At 40.2% G+C, this 24,835-nt stretch overlaps 1 protein-coding gene and 1 pseudogene across 5 annotated transcripts in view; one reads left to right on the top strand and one right to left on the bottom strand.

Moving 5' to 3' along the window:
- Tmem39a (transmembrane protein 39A) overlaps positions 1-24,835 on the top strand; it is a 65,685-nt gene that overhangs the window by 2,089 nt on the left and 38,761 nt on the right. Inside the window, exons 1-4 of one of the 5 annotated variants that reach the window (XM_013515087.1) lie at positions 1,432-1,545; positions 13,152-13,338; positions 19,375-19,597; positions 22,588-22,671. In XM_013515087.1, coding sequence (XP_013370541.1) covers positions 13,226-13,338; positions 19,375-19,597; positions 22,588-22,671 — 420 coding nt within the window. In that variant the 5' untranslated portion in view covers positions 1,432-1,545; positions 13,152-13,225. Of the gene's footprint in view, positions 1-1,431; positions 1,546-11,700; positions 11,971-12,019; positions 12,323-13,151; positions 13,339-19,374; positions 19,598-22,587; positions 22,672-24,835 lie in introns of those variants that run through there. The other 4 variants (XM_005386440.2, XM_013515086.1, XM_013515085.1 and 1 more) reach the window with 4 other exon arrangements.
- Positions 10,106-11,676, bottom strand: LOC102022311 (annotated as a pseudogene).

Genomic DNA, 24,835 nt, shown 5'->3' with positions numbered 1-24,835 from the left:
TGAATCCAATGCCAGCCATTAATTTAAGATATAGTAAATGAGCCAGAAATGGTGGTGTGGTGCATCTCTATAGTCCTAGCACTTGAGAGTCTCAGGCAGGAGGATTGCCGAGTTCAAGGCCAGTGTGGACTACTTAGTGAGATCCTGCCTCAGAAAAACCCAAAACAAATAGGGTCTGGGGATATGGCTCAGTGGCATAAGCACCTGCCTGGCAAGCGCAAGGTCCTGAGTTTGATTGCCAGTTCAAAAAACAAAACTTAACAAAACAAAAACCTTTGAACTCAGCCTTGGCAATTGAGCGATTTAGTGAGATCTGTCTCAAAATACAATAATTTATTTTTTAAAAAAAAGGCTGGGAATGCAGCTCATTGTGAAGACAGTGGGTTTAATCCCTGGTTGTTTTTTTTTTTTTTTTTTTTAACTGTCCAAAGAGGTCAGCAGTACTGTCTAATTTCCACCCAAAGACAGGCCAGTTAGAGATTCACAGAATTCAGATGAGAGCACTGGTGGCTTCACAATGAGTCTAATTTAAATGGGCTGGAGAGGAGCTGGGCAGAGAGGTCCATCTGAGGCTTTCTAAGACATCCCTGGCCTGCACATCAGACCCAGAATTACACTGGAGTGCAGGGGAGGCAGTGGGTGGATGGAGCTTCACAGTTCTTCCAAGTTGGAGGGTGTGCACAGTCTACAGAACACTGACAGCCTCATTCATCTTGGGAGAAAAACTTACTGTCAGTGTTGACACTACGAAGGCTATGAGGGGACAGAAAATTTCACAAAGGGGGCTGGGGATTTAGCTCAGCGGCAAAAGCGCCTGCCTGGCAAGCGCAAGGTCGTGAGTTCGGTTCCCGGTACCGGAAAAAAACAAAAAAAAAAAAAAAAAAAAAAAGAAAATTTCACAAAGCACAGTGACCACAGACCATAGCATAGGCATCAGGCCACTGACAGAGAAACTAGGAGTCCAAATCAGGGGGAGTGGCCTTTTGGGGAGCGGCCCTTTGGGGAGCAGCACAGTACCAGTCACACAAACTCGACCCCAGATCAGACAATCAGTGGAGTTTCCCTGAGCAGCTGAAAACATTGGTGTGTTACAAGAAATAGCACCAAAGAGGTTTCTGGTTCAGCAGGCATTTGGTGAGAAGGAAAATCCAAGAGGCAGTCAAAGTGAGCATATTGGGGTCCTGAGCGCAAATCTATGGAGGCTGTGTCAGAAGACAGCATGCGCAGTGCACCAGTGACAAAACACAACTCTGGACCTCAAGTGAGGGAGTGGTGGGTGGGGGTGGATATGACCCTGGTAAGAGTGTTGGGTGGAAGAGTCTCACAGTAGCCATCACAAAGCCACAGGGAATTGCATGGCTGCTGGTCACAGAGGATGCCTCCCAGCCTGGAAATGAAGGCACAGTCTCACAGAGGTCCACAGGTGCCTCGGTGATAGAAGGCATGGAGGTCCTCATGGCAACAATGGCCCTTTGTGGAAAGGTCTCCATAAACGGAGTGGATGGATTTGTTTTCCAAAACTTGTGGGCATCTTTAGGTGGCCAGGTATTCTTTTATTTTTCTTTTGGTACATTTTAGATATACATAATGATAACACTCATCATAGGGAATTTGTACCTGTACTTAATATATCGTTATTCTTTTTTTTCCCATTTCCTTCCCTTCAACCCCATTTCCCCTCTTTATTTACAGAAACTTTGTTTCCATCATTGCCTTTCTATATTTTTCTTGGCCCTTCCTTCCTTTCCCCTTCCCTGCTGCCTAGTTCCCCTTCCCATTTGAACATTTTCGTCCCATTTCCCAATATCTGTTTACACTTTCATTTTCTCATACCAGAGAAACAATGCAGTATTTAAATATGTGTGTCCAATTTATTTCACTTAAGAGTATGATCTCAAGGTGTGTCCATTTACCTAGAACGTCTCAAGCTTATCCTTTTTATGGCAGAGTAGTAGTCTATTGTATAAAAAAACCACATCTTGTTTATCCATGCATTGATTGATGGGCATTTGAGCTGTTTCCAAGATTTGACTATTACAAACTAGGCTGCTATAAATATGTATGTGCATATATCACTGTAGTATTAGTTTTAAATTCTTTTGGGAAGGTAACAAGACAGAGAGTAGCTGGGTCAAATGGAACCTCTAGTTTTAGTTCCTTGAGGAACTGCCACATTGTTGCACCAGTCTGCACTCCCACCAACAGTGGAGAAGGGTTCCTTTTTCCCCACAACCCAGCTAGCCTTTGTTATTGGTTGATTTCTTGGTGATAGCTGCTCTTTCTGAGCAGAGATGGAATCTCACTATTGTTTTAATTTGCATCTCTCAAATGACTAGTGAACATTTTTGCATATATTTGCTGTTTCTACCTCTTCTGAGAAGTGTCTATTCATTTCAGATGACCATTTTTTTATTGGATCACTAAATTTGGGGAGGTCTGATTATTTTGAGTTCTTTATGTATTCTAAATATTAGTCCTTTGTCCAAGGAACAGCTGGAAAAAATGTTTCCTACTCTGTGGGTTGTCTCTTCACTTTGTTGGTGGTTTCTTTTGCTGTTCAAAAGCTTTTTAGTAAGAGATCCCACTTGTTAATACTTTGTAATATATCCTGTGCGATTTTTGTTCATAAAGTCTTTCTACCTATGTCCTCAAGAGTTCTACCTATTCTATCTTCCAGCAAATTTACTGTTTCTGTTTTAATATTTAGGTCTTTGATCCATTTCAGTGTTAGTTTAGTGCATGTTGAGAGATATGGGTCTACATATAATCTTTGGCATGTGGAAAGCCAGTATTCCCAGCAGCACTTATTAAAGAGCCTATCTTTTTTCCAGTGAAGGTGTTTGGGCCCTTTGTCAAAGATAAGGTGGCTGAATGTGTTTTGAGTTCTTTTTCATTGTCTAATCTGTTCCACTGAATCTCAGGTCCATTTCTTTGCCAGTATCGCTGTTTATATCACAGTAATTTATAGTATAATTTCAAGTCAGGGATTGTGATTCCACCTACTTTACTTTTGTTGCCCAGAATTGCTTTTGTATTCTAGGTCTCTTCTGATTTCAAATGAATTTTGGGATTGTTTTCTCTAATTCTGTGATTTACGCTATTGGCATTTTAATCTGGATTGCATTAAATCTGTATAACAATTTTGGAAATATGGCCATTTTCATCACATTGGTTCTTCCTACCCAAGAACAAGTGATATCTTTTCATTTTTGATCTTTTTCAGTGTACTATCATTTTCCAAAGGTCGCTTACTTCCTTTATTAGATTGATTCCTTATTAAAGGTATTTAATTTTTTTGGATGCTACTGTGAAAGGTGTTGTTTCCCTAATTTCTCTCTCAGTGAGTTTGTTATTTGTGTAGGGGAATGCTATTGATTTTTGTGTTGACTGTATCCAGCTATGTGACTGAATTTGGTTATTAAATCTAGAAGTATTTTGGTGATCTTTTCTTCTACACAGATGATCATGTCATTTGCAAATAATTACAATTTAATTTCTTCCTCTTCTATCCTTATTCTTTTCATTTCTTTCCCTTGCCTAATTGCTCTGGCTAATGTTCCCAGAACTATATTGAATAAGAGTGGTGACAGTGGACATCCTTGTCTTGTTCCTGATTTTAGAGTGAAAGCTTTCAGTTTTTGTTCATTTAGTATGATGTTGGCTGTCGGTTTGTCATTGATGGCTTTTATCAGATTGAGATAAACACCAACTATTCCAGCTTTCTATAGGTTTTTTTTTGTCATAACTTTGTTGAATGCTTTTTCTGCAGCTATTGAGATGATCATATGGTTTTGTCCTTCCTCTGTTAATATCTTGTGTTTCATTTATTGATTTCTGTATGTTGAACCATCCCTGCATCCCTAAGATGAATCCTACTTGGTCATGGTATATAATTTTCTTGATGATTTCCTGCATTCTGTTTGCTAGTACTTATTGGGGATTTTTGAGTCTATATTCATTAGGGAAACTGGCCCATAGTTCTCTCTTTTGGTTGGATCCTTGTCTATTTTTTGGTATCAGGATAATGCTTGCTTCCAGGAATGAATATGGGACTATTCCTTCCCTTTTAATTTCATTAAAGAGTTTGAAAAGTAGCACCATTGGGTCTTACCTAAATTTCTCGTAGAATTCAGCGGTGAATCTGTCAAGGCCTGAGCTTTTCTTTGTTGGTAGGTTTTAATTACATCTTCAATTTCATTATTATTTAGAGTTTTATATCTTCTTGTCTCAACTTTGGTAGTTCATATGTATCTACAAATCTGACAGTTTTATATCTTTTTGTCTCAACTTTGGTAGTTCATATGTATCTACAAATCTGACAGTTTCTTCTGTTTCCCATGTTATTAGAATACAGGTTCTTGAAGTAGGTGTTGATAATCTTCTGGATTTCTATAAGATCTGTTGTGATTTTACCCTTTATATTCTTAGTTGGATGGATTTGAATCTTTTTTTTATAAGTTTGGCTAAGGGTTTGTCAGTTTTATTTCGTCTTTCAGAGAACTAACTCTTCAATTCATTGATTCTTTTATTATTTTTTTTTGGTCTTTTTTTTGAGACAGGGTCTCACTCTGCAGTTCAGGCTGGCCTTGAGGTCACTTTGTAGCCCAGGCTGGTCTCGAACTTGCAATGATCCTCCTGCCTCAGCCTCCTGAGTGCTGGGATTACAGGCATGTTCCACCATGCCCAGCTATTCATTGATTCTTTGTAATGTCTTTTTACTCTCAATTGCATTAATTTCTGCTCTGATCTTTATAATTTCCTCCTTTACATGAACTTTGGGCTGGATTTGCTCTTATTTTTTTAGAAGCTTAAGGGTCAGCATAATTTTGTTTATTTGACTGCACTCTCCTTTTCTGATATACAATTTTATCACTGTTATAATTTGTGTCTGAATGTCCCCACAAAGCCCCATGTGGTCACAGAGTTTTGTTGGAGGTGGCTGAATCTAGAGTGTGTGATTAATTGGAGGTATGATGCTGGGATTAAGGGTACAGAGATTAAGCATGAGTGACTGCTGGTTCAGTCCACTGACTGGATTGGCACTGCCAAATCCCAGCAGTCTGGATAGAGTATAAATGAGGCTGTATAAATGAGGCCAAAAGACACTGTTAAGGTTCTTATTTGTTTTTTTTGTTTGTTTGGTTGGTTGGTGTTTTTTGGTTTTTTTGAGACAGGGTCTCGCTATGCAGTTCAGGCTGGGCTTGAGCTCACTTTGTAGCCCAGGCTGGTCTTGAACTCCCAACGATCCTCCTGCCTCAGCCTCCCTAGTGCTGGTATTACAGGCATGCGCCACGATGCCCAGCTTGTTAAGGTTCAGTTGTTGCTTTTACTGTCTTCTGCTACCGTGAACTGTTACCCTCTGCCGTGTGCCACCCTGCCTTACAGCCAGCTGATTATGGACTGAAACTTCTACGAACTGTGAGCTAAATAAACCTTCCTTCCTTTAACCTGGAGTGTCGAGTACTTTGTCTCAGCAATGAGAAAAGTAACTAAGACAATTGCTACAAATTTCTCTCATGTGAGTGCTTTCATTGTGTCCCCTAAGTTCCAGAATGTTGTATTGGCATTATCACTTAATTGTAGAAACTATCTTATTTCTTCTTTAATTTCATCTGTGATGCATTGGTTGTTCAGGAGGTTGTTATTTAATTTCTATATGTTTGAGAAGTTTTCATGGTTTCTTTGGCCATTAATTTCCAATTCTGTTGCATTGTGATCTGATAATATGCATGGGATAATTCAATTCCTTTGCATTTATAGTGGACTCTCAAGTTACAGTCAGCCTAACATATGAATAACCTTGGGTTATGACTGGAATTTTGGGGGTTTTTTTCCTGGAATTTTAGTTTTAACTCATGAGCAAAGTCTTGAGCTATGACCTGAATCCTGGCTGCTTATGCTTCCAGATGGTCTCACATACAAATTTAACCCTTAAAGAGTCCTTGTAAAGGGAACCAAATTTAACCCTTAAAGGAACATTACAACAATCCTTTCCTATATGAGGTTAATTGAGAAATCCTGGGAGAATGTCTCTCTAAGGACACTGAGATCTGCCTGTATACTGAAGAGAAACTTTGAAAGCAGCGTAGAGAAGCCTAGCCTTGAACTGACAATTTGAGTTACAACCAGCCCTCAGGAACAAAGTTGTAAGTCAAGTGCCCACTGTAATTAAAGACGTTGTATGAGCTAGTATGCAGTCTGTTTTGGGGAATGTTCCATATACATCTGAGAAGAAATGTTTATTCTGCTGTTGTTGGAACATTCTGTAGACACCTACTAAGTCCCTTTGTTCACAGGTTTGGTACATTTCTGGTACTTCTTTGTTGATTTTTTGTCTAACTGATCTATTTGTGACAGTATGGTGTTGATTTCTCCCATTATAATTGTATTAGTTCTTATTTGATTTTTTATGTCTGTTAATATTTGTTTTATGTAATTGGGTGTGCTGGTATTTGGTGCATATATGGTGGTTATCTCTTTCTCTTGGTTTGTTCCCTTTCCAAGAATATAGTGACCTTCTTTGTCTCTCTTAATCAATCTTGGCTTGAAATTCACTTTGTCTGCAAATAGAATAGCTATCCCTGCTTCTTTCTGGGATCCTTTTGCATGGATTATTGTTTTCCGTCCTTTGACTTTCAGTCTATGAATTTCTTTTTCAATTAAATATGTTTCTTGTATGCAACATATTGTTGAATCTTGTTTTTTGATCTATTCTTTCAGTCTTCCTCTTGATTTGTGAATTAATACTATTTACATTGATGGTTATAACTGACAGGCTTTGACTTATCCTTGTCATATTATTTTCCTGTTGTTGGTTCCCATTCTTTCCCCTCAGTTTAATTATTTGCCCTGCCTGGTGGATTCATTCTGTTGGGGTTCATGGAGTTGTAGTCCCTGTTATCTCTTTCTGGAATGTCCTTCCAAACATTTTTTGGATTGCTTGTTTGGCGGTCATAAATTTCTTCAGGTATTCTTTGTCATGGAATTATTTTACTTCTTCATCAATTTTGAAAGATAGTTCTGTAGTGTATGTCCGTCTGGGCTGGAGGTTGTTTTCTTGTAGGACTTGAAATACTTCACAAGTTCTCCTTGTGTTAAGGATTTGTGTTGAGAAGTCTACTGTGATTCTGATGGGCTTCGCTTTATAGGTGATTTGTTTCTTTTCTTTTAATATTCTGGTCTTGTGTTGAATTTCTGGAATCTCGAATATTATATGCCTTTGTGGAGTTTTTCTTTTGATCATAACTAATTTGAGTCCTATATGCTTTACTTATCTATGTCAAATTCTTTTGCCATTTTCTAGGCTGTATTTGATGCTATTGTTATTACTTGTTGTACTACTTTAGCCATGGTGATATAATTGTTCTAATTAATTGTTCTTACTGGTATGTCAAGACTGAGATTTCCTGAGTGTCATAAACAATACTATAGGCCAGTGCCAAAGAAAGCGGGTAGACCAAATAGGCAGCATTTTCTTATGCCCAATAAATTGAAGAGGTAGGATCTTGCAACAGACTCAAAATCCAAATGCCAGCTACACTTGCAACACATCTCTGAAAAATAGTCAGAGTAATTTCATAAGGCTTCTTAATACTAGCAATGAAGCTATAAGCAATTTACAAACATTAACCCAGAATTTAAACTAAAAAAAACAAAATGAGAAGACACAGAAGCAAAATGCAACCCCAGACTTCCAGCTCACCACAGATAAACCCAGGGGGCAATGAAGGGAACAATACGAAAACCATCCACCTGGACTCTCTGAAGTGGTAACAGCAAAAGTTACAAAGCAGATGAATGAGGCACTACAAAAAAGTCAATTCAGAAATAATTTCTCAGATAATTCACAGATGGACACCATAATGAAGGACATGGTTAATGAGTCGAGAGCACATAAAGATAAAAAAAAAAATCCTTAGGCAAATTATGGAAACCATGAATGTCTAACATAGGAAAGGAATGGAATCCATGAAACAGATACAAACAGATATCCAGGAAATTTGAAATTCCGTTGAAAGTATACATAGCAAAATGAACCAATATGAGGACAGAATATCAGATGTAGAAGACAGGATTGTGGTTAGCAATCATGAAAAGAAAGATTTCTTAAACATAGCAAGGAACCACAAAAAATCAATCCAACAGCTGCTAGATGATGCAAAGAAGAATAACATAAGACTGATTTGAATGAACAGAAAACAGAAGTGCAAGACATTGAAAATCCTGTTCCCAAATTAATGTCAGAAAACTTCCTAAGTGAGGCAAAAGAAATTTGACATACAGATGTTGAGCAGATATTGTTGATAAAGAGACCAGTTTTTGAGACTTTGAGGGTTTCTCTGCTCTTTGTGAAAGCTTTTCTGGGAGAAATCCTGTGGTCTCTCCCCAGAGAGGGAGATTCAGCACTGACCCCTCCAAACACATACCAACCACAACCACATATTCTAGACCTGGAGCCAAGGTTTCCCCAAAATAGGCCCCTTACTTTGGGAGAAGGTGGGATACTTAGGAGTTGCACAATCACTGGTCCCCTAGATCCTAGAGGACCTCTGTGAAGCACTGACTTTGGGTCACCAGGCTTTCCATTGGCCATGCAGCGAGTGACCACAAGGCAGTGTTGTCTGATAGGACTCTCATCTTTTTCATCTCCATTCTCTTTTTTTTTTTTTTTTTGGTTTTTCTCCGGTACCGGGAACTGAACTCATGACCTTGAGCTTGCCAGGCAGGCTCTTTGCCGCTGAGCTAAATCCCCAGCCCTCCATTCTCTTCTTGATTGGGCAGTGGGAGCTACTGTGGCAGCAGGGGTGGCTGCTGCTGATTCTGCTTCTGCTTCTGCTTCTTTTTTTTGTTGTCATCTTTTTGAGACGGGGTCTTGCTATGCAGTTCAGGCAGGCCTTGAACTCACTTTGTAGCCCAGGCTGGCCTCGAACTCACAGTGATCCTCCTGCTTCAGCCTCCTGAGTTCTGGGATTACAGGCGTGTGCCACCATGCCCAGCTACTTTTGCTGCTTTTATTTTAGCATTGTCTTTTTAGTGTTTTGAGATGGGGTCTCATTACATAGTCCAGGCTGGCCTTGAACTCACTATGTATCTCTGTCTGGCCTCAAACTTGTAGCAATCCTCTTGCCAAAACCTCCTGCCAAATTTGATTACAGGCATGCACCACCATGCCTGGCTAATTATGTCATATATTAAATACATGTTTTCCTCAATAACCTTTAGGAGGGGAGGGATGTATTTGGCTTTCTGAGTATTATACACCCTGGTACTCAATGGCAGGAAATAATTAAGTGCTGAAAGAAGGAAATGTGATGGCTTGTATCTAGACATCTCCCCAAAGCCTCAAGTGCTCATAGGTGGGGCTTTTCAGGGGTGGCTGGATTTAGGGTATGTGAATATGGATTGAGGGTTGTAGTTACTAAATTAGTTTGCTGATTGGTTTAGCATAGTTCTGTGTGTGAATAATGTGAATGCCCACTCTGGGTATTAGTAGCACAATCCAATAGACTTGTAGCCTGAATAGAACAAAAGAGAAAAGAAGGCTTGACATTGCTGGTTGCTGCCTCCTGTCTGTCCTGCCATGGTGTGTTTCTTCTCTGTGCCACTCTGCCATGCTGCTCTGCTTTGAAGCCAGAGGACTATGGTCTGAAATCTCTACAAACTGTGAGCTGAAACAAACCTATCCTCCTTTAATTTGTGGGCATCAGGTATTTTGTCCTAGCAAGAAAGAAATAACTAAGTCAGGAACGATGCTGGAGAGCCAGTAGAAAAGTAGTGAAGGAGCTGCAGTATATCAAGCTAGGAAGAAGTTAGCAGAGCAAATAGGAAATGTGGGCATCAGGTATTTAATTTGTGGGCATCAGGTATTTTGTCCTAGCAAGGAAGAAATAACTAAGCCAGGAAAGATGCTGGAGAGCCAGTAGAAAAGTAGTAAAGGAGCTGCAGTATATCAAGCTAGGAAGAAGTTAGCAGAGCAAATAGGAAATGGTATACATTCCACTGAATTATACATTGACATTTTATGTTAAGAGAAACTTTCTTATCTGGACAACAGTATATACATCATGCCAAATTCCAAGTGGGGCTCAGGTATTTTGTCCCAGTGATCAGAAAGTTCACTAGTATATAGCTCCTGAGGGGCCCAACTGGGTCTTCGGTAAACTTATTTATAGCTCAGTATTGTTGCTTCTTTCCCTGAGAAACCTACAGGAGAAGAGATGAAGAGAGTGTATTCAAAAGGAAGGAGTGGGCAAGGCTGTGGACTCCCCAGGAAACATTCCCTGGGGTCCCTGTGCCCAGGGCTCAGAACTTCAGGGGAATGACAGGCCAGTGCTTGGGCTGCTTTCTGTCACGGTGCTTGTCAAAGCTCAGCTGCACTGTGGCCTCCATAGCCTGGATCTTGGCAGTGCTATCCCCATACAAGTGCTTCATTTCAGCCTAATGCAGCTCTGAAGGCCCCTGGTCAGGGGCACTACTGTCTGTCCATGTTGTAGTACAAGCGATTGTAGGACAGGTTGTGGTTTGCATTCACACAGTCATTCTCACACTGCCTCCACCTGCTGCTGTCCCTGCCATTGCTCTTCACTGGGCCTCTGGGTCTCTGCAAAATACTGGTGGAGCTCATCAGTGACTTCTCTATTGTTCAGATCATAGCCTACCTCCTCATCTGACTGTGTTAACCTCCTCCTCTTCTAACCGAGCTTGGTCTTCTCTTGTGGAGAACTGGACCCTACTGCTGTCACATGGAGGCTACCCAGACCTTCTACTATGGGAATAACTGTAGTGTGTGCCTTGCCAGTGATGGTCATAGTAGTACCGAGGATGTCTAGTCTTCTTATCCTAAGAGCTTTGAGGTAGAACTACAGTTGGAAAGTAACATGGGAAACTGAAATAGGACCCCATGGCCTTCCTGTGGGCGATCTGGTGGTTGATGATGAATGGCCAGTATCTTGCATATGCCAGAGAGTAACACCAAGACACACAGCTTTTGCTGTGGCCTCTTTTGCTGCCATTCTGATGATGAAAATCCAAATGGGCGCTCCAATTTGTGGGCACTCTGCTTGCAGATCTCTGGCAGTGGGCAAGCTGGGGCCAACTTTTCGATGGGGAGACAGGATAGTGAGTGCTATTCATTGGGCAACTAGAAGCGTGCTTCCAGTGTTGGATATACTTTTAATGTTGTATTTATTGCCATAAATCATAATGCATGTGTTTTCCTGGTGTCGCGTTTCTTCCAGTGAGCTAGTGGAGCTACGCCTTAATTTTTGCATCTAGTCCTTTGCAGTAAGGGTAGGGTTGGATTCTGAAGCATGGTTTTACAACTTGGGCTCTTTCACTGAGCTGTGTTCTTAAACGCCATTCTCCCCTCATTCGTGAAATAGGGTCGAGAGGTTGTACATAGCTACCTGTTGTAGTCCGTGACATAGCAAGAAGGATGCCTATTAAGAGCAGCCAGGGGAGGAAACACGTTAGCCAGAGGTGGACGCGAAGGCGGAACCGCGAGCAGCAGCCGACTGCCAGGACCCACTGCGCAGGTGCGCTCGGCGGCCGCGACCCACTGCGCAGGTGCACGCAGGAGGCTGGGCGTGCCGGCTCCCATGGCTGAGGGTCTAGTTCCGGGGGGCCGCTCGCTGTTTGGGCGGCTGAGGCGGTGGGCGGTCGCGCGGCTGACGTCATCGCCGTGCGCTGCCACGTCTCCTCAGTTCTGTAGTAATGGAGGCTGAGGATGAGCGCTGACGGGGTCAGGCTCTGCCTTTAGATTTAGCGGTGGCTCTGGCACTGGATTGGGGTCAGGGTCTGGGGTTGGCAGCCTGAAACCCGCACACTTCTCACCTTCTTGGGCGGGAACGGCCTGCGTACGGGCCGCTGCTTTGGAGCGCCTTACCGCGGGGAGGGAGTCTGTTGCCTGGGGTCCGGTCTCTCAAGCCGCCTCCTAGGGATCCCGCCCCACCGGCCGGGCCTCCTCCATGCGTGAGTATGAGCTTGCGGCTGCGCTGTCCGACCGTCCCGGGCCTGCTTCGGCCCTCCAGAGTGCGCGGCAGGCGCAGCTTCGTCGACTCTTTTTAGGACCCAATCTGTTGAAGTTCGTGGTCCCTTCGCCGTTCGCGTCGCCCCGTGGCGTACTGTCTCCAGCTCCATCCCGGTGCTTGGCTCCTCGTTTTTCTTTCCCTTTGCTTGTTACTTGGGCAGAGAGTCCTCCGCGTCCAAGTTTGAATGGCTTGTCCCCGGGCATTTTTTAACCCTGTAGCCTAAGCTTCTGAAGGCGTGGGGAACGTCGAGTCAGTCCGTAGTAACGTTTGGAAAACCCAGGATTTTCCAGCGTGTGAGTCTTCAGTTTTGCGTTGTACAGTATTGTTTAGGAAACACTTGATTTCCGTAGTAGTGGAACCATGATTTTTGCCAAGATTGACGAAGACACATCTTTGTTTCAGCGAGGAGCGTTATCTGCTACTGGCCTTTTAGTGTCTCAGTTTTAGTAATTTCTACATGATTTTCCATCAGTTTTTCTGGAGTTTCCATTTGAGTTTCTTTCGAAATTTTCACGCTAACACGGAGAGACCACTTAAAACAGCTTAGCGTTTTAAAGAGTTAAAAGGTCTGTGCGTACTCTTTCATCCATGTTGGTTAGTCCTGACAAAATTCTCAGTAGAACAGGAGACGCCTTTCACGTGGTGAAGAAATAAACGCGGAGGATAAATGCCTCAAACTCGGATAGTATGTGACACATCTTATCTCTGAATCCAGATCCTTTGATAACAAAACCTAACATTTGGGACAGTGATAATCCTCCTGTGTTTCAAGTGGCTGAACGTGAAATATTAGGTTGGAAATCTGTAAGTTGGTGGTATTGCGTGTAAACTTCCACCTGATTGTAGTGTCTTGCGTATGATACACGTCAGCTGACAAAAGACTTGAATTGTGTGACTTCCCAGAGCTTGGATCAGAACTTAGGCTTCTGGCCCATTAGAATCCGAGTAGCCCTTTCATTAGAATAAATTAGATAATAGACACTTGGGAGCATTTGTTTGAAAATATGGTTTCACAAGGTGTGTTCACTCAGTTTCTCTATTTTTGTTTTTTGTTTTTTTTTTACATTGCGTACTTTACAAATAGTTAACAGGTATTTACGTTTTTCTCTTTGTGTTATTCAGAGTTGAAACAGCTTGACAGCCATTAACCTGGGTTGCAACTACAGGTGGCACTGGAAGCAGACTGGTTCCCGGACATGCCCGGTGGAAGGAGGGGCCCTAGTCGGCAGCAGCTAAGCCGTTCAGCTTTACCTTCTTTACAGACTTTGGTTGGTGGGGGTTGTGGCAATGGAACAGGCTTGAGAAACAGGTAAAGTAGAAATAAGGCTAAGCATAATTTGTAATGTTTTATGATCAGTAAGACTAACATAAAAGTCATCATATTCAGATACTAGCTTATCAAGCTTTATTCTTTTTGTGTGTGTGGTACTGGGGCTTTATGAATGCTAGGCAAGCAGTCCCACAAAGCCATACCCCTGTGCTTAAGCTTTATTCTTGACACAAAGTGGGTATCCTGCTCTTGAAGACTGGAAGCTTAAGTATTCTACAACACTTTGACAGTAGAAAGATAGGATATGGAGTCTATAAAGTGAAAACAGTCTATGGCTGATAATCTAAATTCTAGTTTTCTGGCCATCACCCTTTTGGCTATTTGAAGGAAAGGAGAACCGAGTCTCAAAGTACAGTTTGAGGCAGATGTGATAGTTTATTTTAATGGCTTTTTGTGGCGGGGGAAAGGACAAATTAAAACTGATAGTTTGTAGGTTACATTTTTTTAATCACAGCTGCTTGGGAGACTGAAGCAGGAGGATTGAGAGTTCAAGGCCAGCCAGGACAACTTAGCTCCTGGCATTGGAGGAAAATAGGGCAGCTAACGTGAAATTCTAAAATTGTAAGTCAGATTCCATCAAGAGTTTCAGAAATTATTTTGTCAAAAAATTCTTTGATTATTAATAAACTCAGTAGTAGCCTAAATATCATAAGATTCGTGTCATGTTTTATGAGAGTAAAGAATTCGATCTTTTTAATGGAAATTTATCCTAATTTTCAAAAATTAGGATGAATGATTTCTGTTTTGATGGGGAAGGTGTGCTAGGGATTGACTCCAGGGTGTTGTACATGCTGAGCATATACTAAGCATGTAGCTCCCTTGGAGCTACACCATAGGCCAGACTGAATTCTTTTTAATCTTATCCAGGTTGACATCTATCCACAGGAGGCTTGATCATGTAGCAGTGCAGAGATGCTCTTACCTGATCAGTTCCTCCTTGGTCAAGATAATTTTTGCCAACTAATTTCTGCTTCCTCCCCATATATAGGAATGGTGGTTTTTTGGTTTTTTTGTTTGTTTAAACCGTTTGGTACTGAGGACTGAACCTAGGGCCTCATGTGTGCTCTGCAAGCACTCTTTATTCCCACTCTTTAAAAACTTTTGCTAAGTTCTTTGGGTGGGACTCAAACTTGTTCTGTTTCTCTTTTTTGTTTTTTTGAAACAGTCTTACTATGTAGTTTAGGTTGGCCTTGAACTCACTGTGTAGCCTAGGCTGGGCTTGAATGTGCGATGATCTTCCCATCTCAGCCTCTCAAGCGCTGGGATTACAGGTGTGTGCCACAATGACTGTTTTATTGACACTTTTTTTTTCTTTTGGTGGTACTGAGGATTGAAGGGAAGGGTATTCTACCACTGATCTCCAGTTGCAGCTCTTTTCATTTTTTTATTTTGAGACAGTCTTACTAATTTGGCCAGTCTGGCCTTAAACTTGCTGTCTTCCTATCTCAGCCTCCCAGGTAGCTGGAATTATGGTTATGGGCCACTGTGCCAGCATTATGTCTAATTTTAACTGCGTTTAGGAGTAGATCAGTATTTTCTCTGCCTTCATTGTAGCTCTTCTTTTTTTTTATTTCCAAGTTCTAACCGTGCTTAATCCTCCATTCTCTATCCTCGCTTCTCCTTTAACATATTTACTTAGCAGTTAGTTTGAGATGGGGGTGGAATAATGTATTTTTCAGCAGATTTATGTGAAAGTGATAATTGTTCTTGATTTGAAAAGTTACTGAGACTATTATTATTTTGTGACATACTTACCTCAAGAGATTATTTTGAGAAAAAAAGTTTATGTATTTGTTTTGTCATGAGAAAAAAGCAGCTGGGATAAGTTGTTGTATAATACCTGGGAGAGAAGTATAAAAAATATAGAGAAAATAAATAGTAGATGGCTTAAACCAGTGGTGGTGAACCTTTTAGAGCTTTCAGTAATAACTTACAGTCCATTGTGGCATGTGTGCCCTAGGTTTGCCACCATTGTCTTAAACTATAGCTTTAGGAAGATGAATGAAGAAAAAGTGTCCAGATAAGGAGAAATTATTTTTGGAGTATCTGGTGTGTTGATGAGGGGGATAGAATTGCTTAATGTAGCATAATTATGGATGATATACAGTATTTAATTCTGTAAGGTTTGTGTCAGTTGGAAAGAATTGTTAAGTGTTTGTGGCTTGATGGGTGAAGTTAAACTTGAAAATGTGAAAAAGCTAGTTTGGTGATAACAATCAAGATTGAAATGCATAGTTTCTTATTCTACTTTCTACCTTTGGGGAAGAAGAATTGTTCTTGAAAAATGTGTTTAATTGCTTGTCCTTTTGTAAAAAGAACAAAATACTTCGTATTTCTGGATTTCTTAGAGGGTTCCTAGTTGAGGGAGATTATTTGAGCAGGACAAAGAATAAGTTTTTTCTTAGTCTTTGTGTAGCTTTGTTAATAATATCCTTAAATCTCTAGATGACTATTGCTTTTTCTGTTTCTTTTAGTTTCTCTTTATCCTTTTTAATCTTTCTTTACTCATTTTTTTACCTGAATTTACTGCTTACTGGCTCCATAAGGTCCAGTTTTAAGTCAGCTGTCTTAACTGGTTTTGTTTTGTTTTTGTTTTTTCCAGTACCACGAATCGAACTCATGACCTCGCGCTTGCCAGGCAGGCGCTGTGCTGTGTGCCGCTGAGCTAAATCCCCAACCCCTTAACTGGTTTTTTTTTTGTGTATGTGACATGGGTTCTTGCTGTGTAGTTCAGGCTGACCTTGAGTTCTCCAAAGTTGCCCAGGCTGGTCTCAAACTTGCAGTCCTCCTGCTTCAGCCTCCCAGGTGCTGTGACAGTCATGTACACCATGCTGGGCCTGTACACAAACTTTATCTGCAGAGAGAAAGCAGGTATTCAACATAAACCTCATTGTTTGTACAGTTTAGGCACAGTGACCCATTTTTACTATTTAGGGAAAGTTTTATGTCAGTGGAGGGAACTGTTTTATAGAATTGTCAGGTTGCAAGCCTTGTAAGCAGGTCTAATGACAGCTATGCTGAGTACCTGATTTCCTCTGGGGAATCGATGATTTTGGTATTGTTAGAAAGAGGATACCAATGTATCCAGACCCAGTAAAACCCTTGGCTCTCTAATGAACTCTCCTGATGGGCAGTTTTTTATGTGTCTTTTCATAACTCATTGATACTGGAAATAAGTTCAGTCCTGCGGATGAATCTGGGACATTCTCACTGAACTAAATCCTCAACCGTTTTTTAATTTTTTATTTTGAGGCAGGGTCTTGCAAGTCACCAAATTGCCAGCAGTGGGTTTAGAGTTGAAATCCTCCTGCCCTGTCTTCTCAGAATGCTGGGATGGCGCATGTACACTATCACGCCTGCCCTTAGACTTTCCTGGAAAAGCCTTAATCACATGCATTTTCTTCATGTAAGAATACTTTCTTTTTTTCCCCGCTGATGTTACGGATCACTTTGACTTTTGTCTCTTTTGTCTTCTGGCTTCAAGTTCAATAGTCAGCTGTATAGAGAATCACAAGTGTAGCTCTTTCATACTTTGTTTTGAATATCTTTTCAGAAGCTTAGTATTTGATTGACTTTTTTGTGTGTGTTTTTAAATTTTTATTCCTGAGGTGTTTTAAAGACGAGGTTTCACTAGTTACTTCAGGCTGGTCTTGAACTCACTTTGTAACTGTTTGCCAGCTCCACAAGGACCAGTCTTAGGTCTGCTCTGTTAACTTTTGTTTTGGAGACAGGTTCTTGTTACATAGTTCAAATTGGTTTTGAATTCTGTAAAGTTCCCCAGGGTAGTCTCCAGCTTGTGGCCATCCTCCTGCCTCACCCTCCCAAGTACACTACAGGTGTGTGCTGTAACGCCCAGCTATTGACTTTGTTAATAGCTGAAGTATATTAGCGTGCTTTACTTGTGAAAAATTTTAATAACTTCTTAAACCCCTAGATCATAAGAGATAAGTTTAGTATGCCTCCCCTCCCCTGCTGCTGCCTTATTTTTGTGGGTACTAACACCAGTTCTATCCCCATCCACCCAGCCCACGCTTCCACACAGACCTTTCCTGTCCCAGAGCCACAGTGCTTCACTTACTTCAGTTTTAATTGAAGGGGAATATAGAGTTTTAGTTTGTTTATATTAGAAGCTCCTAACCTTGTAATGTCTGTTGAGAATTTTTTATTTCAATAGCTTATAATTAACTGGAATGAGGGAATAGATTGGCTGCTAGCATTGTGAACACAGTTCATATTCCCATGAGTTGTTTAAAGTATTATAAATGCAACATGACAATGCTAGAATTCTGTGTTTGGAAATTTTAGAGTACAATGTTAACTAACGCTAATATTGTTCCATCTGTACAATCTTCTTTCAAAGTATCCAAACCAAGACACTCCTTCCCTTCTGTGTAAACAGTAGCAGATCCTTGGATCTCTGTAACTATTCCTAGGCATATGAACAATAGGAGGTTTTATTCTCTACCCTTATTTTACCACTTCAGATAGCCCAGCTATTTCTGGCATATTTCATGATTGTATTGATCTGTTGCCTTCTCAGCCTAAAGATATGTATTTGCAGTGAGCTAAGAGTAGTCTCTGTTCTTGGGATTATGGTCTTATAGCCAAGAAACAGATGCATACAAAACATTTGTAACAGCATGGAAAGTGCAATAGTACAGGCATAGTTTATGTGTGATCATGATATAGAATAGAGATAAATCAGTTTTGTTTGAGTGAGTCAGAGTAAACCAAAGAGGATATGTCTGAACATCTTAAAAAGTCTTTTTTGGGGGGCTGGGGATTTAGCTCAGCGGCACAGCGCCTGCTTGGCAAGTACAAGGTCATGAGTTTGATTCCTGGTACTGGAAAAAGACAAAAAAAAAACAAAATAAAACAAAAAAAAGCCTTTTTTTGGGGTGGGAGGTGGTGGTGGTGTTTGGGATTGAATCTAGGACCTTACAGATGCTAGACATGTGCTGCACAGTGAGTTATTTCCCCTATCCCTTAAAAGTCTTAAAGGATGAGTAGAAAAAGTCTGGAAGGATGTCAGTAAGTGTGTATGTGAGTAATTAAGGACAGTGATTATGGATGGTATTGGATGGAAAGGGAATAAGAGAACAGTGGTAAAGGGAATAAAACAACAGTTTCTGTGTTCCTGGGAGTAAATAACAGGGGTATAGGGTACTGTGGAGTACTATGCTAAGGCTACCTGGTTAAACAGAAAGCTTCATAGGTTTGAATAGCAGTTTTTGCATATTATCCCATTGGCAGTGTAGAGCCATTAAGGAGTTTGAGGTAAAAGAGTAACATTAGAATTTCACTCTATTATTTTATTATTATTATTATTATTTTTTAGAGACAGGGTCTTGCTGTATAATCTTAAATTGACAATGTAGCTAGGCTTGTCTTAAACTTGTGACTCTCCTGTCACAGGCTCCGAAGTGCTGGGATTAGGCATGTCCAACCATGTCCAGCAAGTTTCACTTTAGAAAGATTTCAGAGGGCAGGTTGGAGGAAGTAATATTGAATTTAGGAGAATTACTGCAATAATTAGGTGAAAGTTGATGAATGCTTGAACCAAAACAGTGAATTGAGAGGAGAGGGTACCTTCTGAAGAAAGTTCTGCAAAGTGGAATATAGTTCTTTAGAGAGTGATTGGATACGAAGAGACAGAAGAAAAGCTCTAGATTAGGTTTCTGATCTGGGAAGGTAAGAAATGGGCCATGAACTAGGGTCAGGACTGTAGGAGGAACATAGATGTGTAGTAAGCAATCAGATAACGTGGATGTAAAACTCAACAGTGAGCCCCGTGCAGAGAAACTTTAGTCTTTGGGATACAGTAGCTAATGGAAGCCATAGCTGTACCTTAGATCACCAAGAAAATGATTAGAAGGAGAAGGAAAGAGGATCCCAGAATGGAGCCTTAGGGAATGCCAACAGTTGAGGAGTAGGTGGGGAGGAGGAGCAGGCCCTTTGTGCTCTGTGACACTGGAGAGTGTCACTATTTGAGTTAACCGTAGTTTTCTCTTTCAGGAATGGTAGCGCTATTGGCCTTCCAGTCCCACCTATCACAGCCTTAATCACCCCAGGTCCTGTTCGTCATTGCCAAATTCCTGACTTGCCTATGGACGGGAGCCTGCTCTTTGAATTTCTGTTTTTCATCTACCTATTGGTTGCTCTGTTCATTCAGTACATCAACATCTATAAAACTGTGTGGTGGTATCCCTACAATCACCCTGCGTCTTGTACTTCTCTGGTAAGTTGTCATAGGACTTTAAGTTCTTTATGTCACTTAGGCAAGAAGCTAGCTGGAATAATCTAGGTAAAGAAATTATTTTTCTTAATAATTTTTCTTTTAATGAAATGTTTTTCTACTACACCTCAGATTAGTTTCAGAAAGAAAACCTCAGGGCCAGGGATAATCGGCAGTACAGCACCTGCCTGGTAAGCATGAGATCCTGAGTTCAATTCCTGGTACCAAAAAAGGAGAAAGAAAACCTCATAAGATTATTTAAAATATATATAAATAAAAATGCAGAAAATATTTAAATAAATTATAATATCACAGGAAGGTTTTGATATTTAAATTTCTCTATCCTGTGTTAAATTTGCTGTAAGTGTAAGGTGTCAAATAGGATTCAATTCCATCAAGTATACCTTTTTAATGGCTGAATTGGGATAGTCAGCTTATATAACAGATTAACCCAAAATTGTGTAATGCTTCTAATACATAACAGTCTGAGGTAGTTGTCATGGTTGGTAGAGTTCTTCCACGTGGCCAGTTGGGGGCCCAGGTTGGTAGAGACTGTTGTCTTCCAGCACGTGGCCTCAGGCTGGCTGTGGTTTGTTCCTGTTAGCCAGAAAGGGAGAAAACATAGGGAAATACAAAGGAGAGTTTCTCCCGAGTAGGCTTCCATCATCTCCATGTGTGCAGTGCTACCTAAGGTGGGTTAGAGAATTCTATAATTTGTTGGCTAGCGGCATAGTTAAGCTGAATGCAGTTGGGTCCTTTTATGAAAAGAAATGTAGCTGTTAGAAAAATAAATGCTCAGATAGGAATAGCTGTCTCTACTGAGGTACATAAAAGCATATTGTAGGTTTCTTCTACTCTTTCCGCCCATCTAGCAGGGTCATGATTATCCTGATGTAGAAGAGGTTCTTTATATAAAATATATATAAGGTTAGTCGTGTAACAGCTTGGGCAGTTGGCAGTGGGTGATTGGGATGAGTATATGATAGTTATTCTCCAGGACAAAGAAAGAGCACTGTGGTCCTGAACAATTTATATATGTGTTTGGGACTTATTTTTTTATTTCTTCTTTTGAAATAGTTCTTGCTAAGTTGCCCAGAGTGGGCTAAAATTTGTGATCTTGTCCACAGTGCTGGGATTGTAGGCATATCCCACCATAAATAAATTGTAATGTGACAGGAAGGTTTTGATATTTAAATTTCTCTACCTCATGTTAAATTTGCTATAAATGTAAGGTGTCAGATATGAACAATTCTGTCAAGTTTACCTTTTTAATGGCTAAATGGACTTACTTTGTAAGTTAAAATAAGTGGACTGATTTTATAAGTCCCAGTGTGTTTGGAACTTATAAAAAGAGATTTTAAACCTTTCTAGCCTAGTGGACATAGAAGTGTGTAACCAAATCCTCAAGGTGGTATGGAAAGAAGCCAAGTAAGGATTGTGGTAGTAAGGATTGAACCCAAGACCTTCACAGCGAGCTACATTCCCAGCCCTTTTTAATAATCATATCCTTCATCTGTCCTTGTTTAGAGGTAGTTTTGCAAGGGAGGCTGGGAAATGAACCTTTAGTTAGCAAGGAATCAGCCCCAGTTAAATTCCACTCTGATGGCAGAACAACAACTAATAATCTCTGCTTTTTGATTTTACTCTCACAGTGTAATAAAGTAAGATCCAGAAGCAGGAATTTTGGCTGTTACCTTTGGCAGTATATACTTAATGTTAAGAGTATCTGGCATGTTTTAGATGCTGAGTACATATTTATTCAGTGATTGAGAAATTCATTTTTTTATTTTGGAAGGAATTGTAGAGGCCTGCACAACTTCTGACCATCAAAATAAAAATACATCCCAGTTTTGTTGGTTCTAGGATACTGTAACTAACATTTCATTTTGTTGATCATCATATATATATAGACTTAGAACAAAAGGAACTAGGTTCCTGTATACTGGTTCTAGGATACTGTAACTAAAGATTTCATTTTGTTGATCATCATATCATATGTATATAGACTTAGAACAGAAGGAACTATAGGTGGGATCTGGGTAATACTATTGTTTTTATAGAAGAGATTAAATATAATGCATATTTCTAAGTTAACTTACAGAGACAAGGTCACACTGTGTAGTGCAGGCTGGCCTTGAACTTGCTTACTGTTTCGTGTTTTGAGACAAGGTTTTACTGCAGAGTTAGGCTGGCCTGGAGCTCACTATGTAGTCGGTGTAGGCTGACCTCAAAGTTGCTGCTGTCCTACTCTCTCAGCTGGGATTACAGTAGTATGCCACTAGGTCTGGCAATACAATATAATTGATGTACCAACTAATAGAGAATTTAGTAGATGCCCGGTCAGGTTAACATGTTTGAATAGAGATCGACAACAGTAACTCCTAAAAACTATGAATCCCAACTGATCCATTAAATTTGACACATTATCAACGTGGCATTGTCACAGTTCTTCAGCATGTTATGTAACTCAGAACTGTAATCTTTTTCTTTTAATATAGTAAAGTTTTAAAAAAGGAGAGGGATACATTCTAGATAGTTTAAAATAGTAATTAGAAAGCTAAGGCAGATTTGTCATGAAAAGAGAAGTAGAAAGTAGGCAGTTTCTTCAATATCTATCAGATTCCCTTGGTCTATTAGGGTAGAGAGATGTAAGGAAAATGTATTGAGGGCCAGATTGCTTTGGATTTTTTCCATGTCTTTTGAGACAGGGTCTCATATTGTAGTTCAGATTGGCCTTGAGCTCACTGTGTGGCCCAGGTTGGCCTCAAACTTATAGCATTCCTGCCTCAGCCTCCTGAGTGCTAGGGTTACAGGTATGTACCAACAGATGTTTAAAAAATTATTTTATTTTTTAACAAACAGCAGCAGGGATAAGGAGACTGGGGTAGGGGCTGAGGGGAAGTGAGGCTGTGGAGAGGCAGACCTCCATTCCTGTAGAGTTGCAGCTAGATACACAGATTTCTTTCTGATGCAGATCTTTATTTCTCTTGCAGAATTTTCATCTCATTGATTATCACCTGGCAGCGTTCATCACAGTGATGTTGGCAAGGAGACTTGTGTGGGCTCTCATCTCAGAGGTAACTGCTCATTCACTGTATTCTGTCACTTGTAGCTGGGCTTAATTACTAGAATGAGTTCAGACTGAAAGCATGAAATGTCCAAATTAATTTGAATACAAGTGTAATTTAACTTCTGTGCCAGTACTTTATTTCCTTAGGCTTTTTTGAGCTAGGGTTTCCCTATTTAGTTGAGGCTGGCTTGAACTCCCTAAGTAGCCTACCCTGGCTTTGAACTCCCATTTCGCCTACCTTATCAGTGTGGAATTATAAATGAATAGTTACTATAGTCACAAATAATGGAGAGGTAACTTTTTTCTTCTAAAACATATAAAAGTCTTTGTAAGCTGATTTTCAGAAATCTGATTTCTGTGAACACAGAGTAATCTATTAAGTTGTGATCCAAAAGCTGTTTGAAGTTAGCTGAAAAACAAGAGTAGTAAGATTGTCAGGTTCTCACAGTAGGAAAGGCTTCTGTAACTTTTCTCTCAGGTTAAGTATTTCTGTGATGAACAGATGTTTACTTTTGGATGTATTGAAAAATAATTATCTTTAGAGGAACTCAGTCCAGGCTTTTGTTAACATTTGTAAAAACAGGCAGGGAATGATTTTTTCCATCACTTCAGTAACTTGGAAATGGTACTTGTGTATACCAACTTAAACTAAATGCTGTTAGTGTGTAAATCCTTTCTGATTGTAATCCTAAGAATTTCAGAAGCTGAGGCAGGAGGAATGTAACCTTAAGGGCAGCCTGATCAATTTGTAAGACCCTGTCTTAAATGGGGCAGGTAGGGCTGAGGATATAGCTTAGTGCTCCCTGGGTTCAGTCCCCAATCCTAAAATAAAATACATGGAGAGAACAGAATATACTTTGGTTGGGGAGGTGGTTTTGTTGAGATAGGGAATGCTATGTAGTTCAAGATGGCCTTGAACTCGAAGCGATCCTCCTGCCTCAGCTTACTGAGTGCTGAGGTTACAGGTATGTGCCACCAGGGCCGGTGGGAACAGATTATATTTGCTTAGATTTGAGTAAATTGTTTCTAGAAGGAATTCAGACTAATAATGGACTGCTTGTTGGTGGCTGGGAGACAGGTGCAGCAGGAGGGAAGCTTCTCACTACAAACGCTGTATATACAGTATTTTATACTTTGGTGTGACTGTATTAGCTGTTTGAAAATTAAGAGCTCTGTAATGGTTCTTTACTAAAATAGCTAGATAAGATGGATAAATCCATCATAAATCATCTTTCCTTCTACTAAAATTTGCCCTTTTTTGACTTACATCACGGAAAGAATCCCTATCCTGAGAAAAATCAATCATTTTTAAGGGAAGGTTGGAGATAATTCAGGAAGCAAATTGTATTAGAAAAGGACTACCTTTCCACCTGGATAGACTGTTTACTCATATCCTGCCCAGTGCTAGTTGCTCCACAAGCCTTACAAATAAGTACAGCTATTCTTCCCGCCAACTTGAAGCAGCTCTCTTTAAAAAATAGTTTTCCTGCTGGGCTTGGTTGGGCACACCTATTTGAAGCCAAGCTAAGCTACAAAGTGAGACCTTGCCTCAAAAACAAACAAAACAACAACAACACCAAAAAAAACCAGAACAAAACAAAAATAATTTGTTTCTCTAAACATAAAAATAGCATATTGAAAAAACTAAGAAACACTAAAATGTAAAGCAAAAATGGAAACAAATTACAGCCCCATTATTGAGAACCATGAACCATGTTATAGTTCCTTCCAGTCTTTAGGAGCATATAGTTGGGTGTTTCTTTTTTTCTTCCCTAGTACTGGGGCTTGAAGCCAGGGCCTTCGTATTGAGCTATACTGTCTTAGTCCTTTCAGTCTTTTTTTTTTTTAATTTTTTTGAGATAGGGTTTTGCTATATAGTCCAAGCTATCCTTGAACTCATTCTGTAGCTCAGGCTGGTCTTGGGCTCATTGAGGTCTTCCTGCCTTACCCTCCCAAGTACAGGGATTACAGGAGTGCACTACTATACCTGGTGCCTTTTGTATTGAGACAGAGTCTTGCTAAGTTACTGTGTTGTCCAGGCTGGGCTCATGCTTGCAGTCCACCTTGCTCAGCCTCCTGTATAAAGACTTTTATATCTGTTATACTTAATATAAGGTTTTATATATAGAATATATATTTAAATATATATGGGGACAGTGTATTTTTTTTTT

Source organism: Chinchilla lanigera, unplaced genomic scaffold (genome assembly GCF_000276665.1).
Source record: "Chinchilla lanigera isolate Chin_1 unplaced genomic scaffold, ChiLan1.0 scaffold00026, whole genome shotgun sequence".
NCBI classification, from domain to species: Eukaryota; Metazoa; Chordata; class Mammalia; order Rodentia; family Chinchillidae; genus Chinchilla; species Chinchilla lanigera.
Note: the sequence above shows the minus strand (reverse complement) of the source record. Positions and strands in the feature narration are given on the sequence as shown.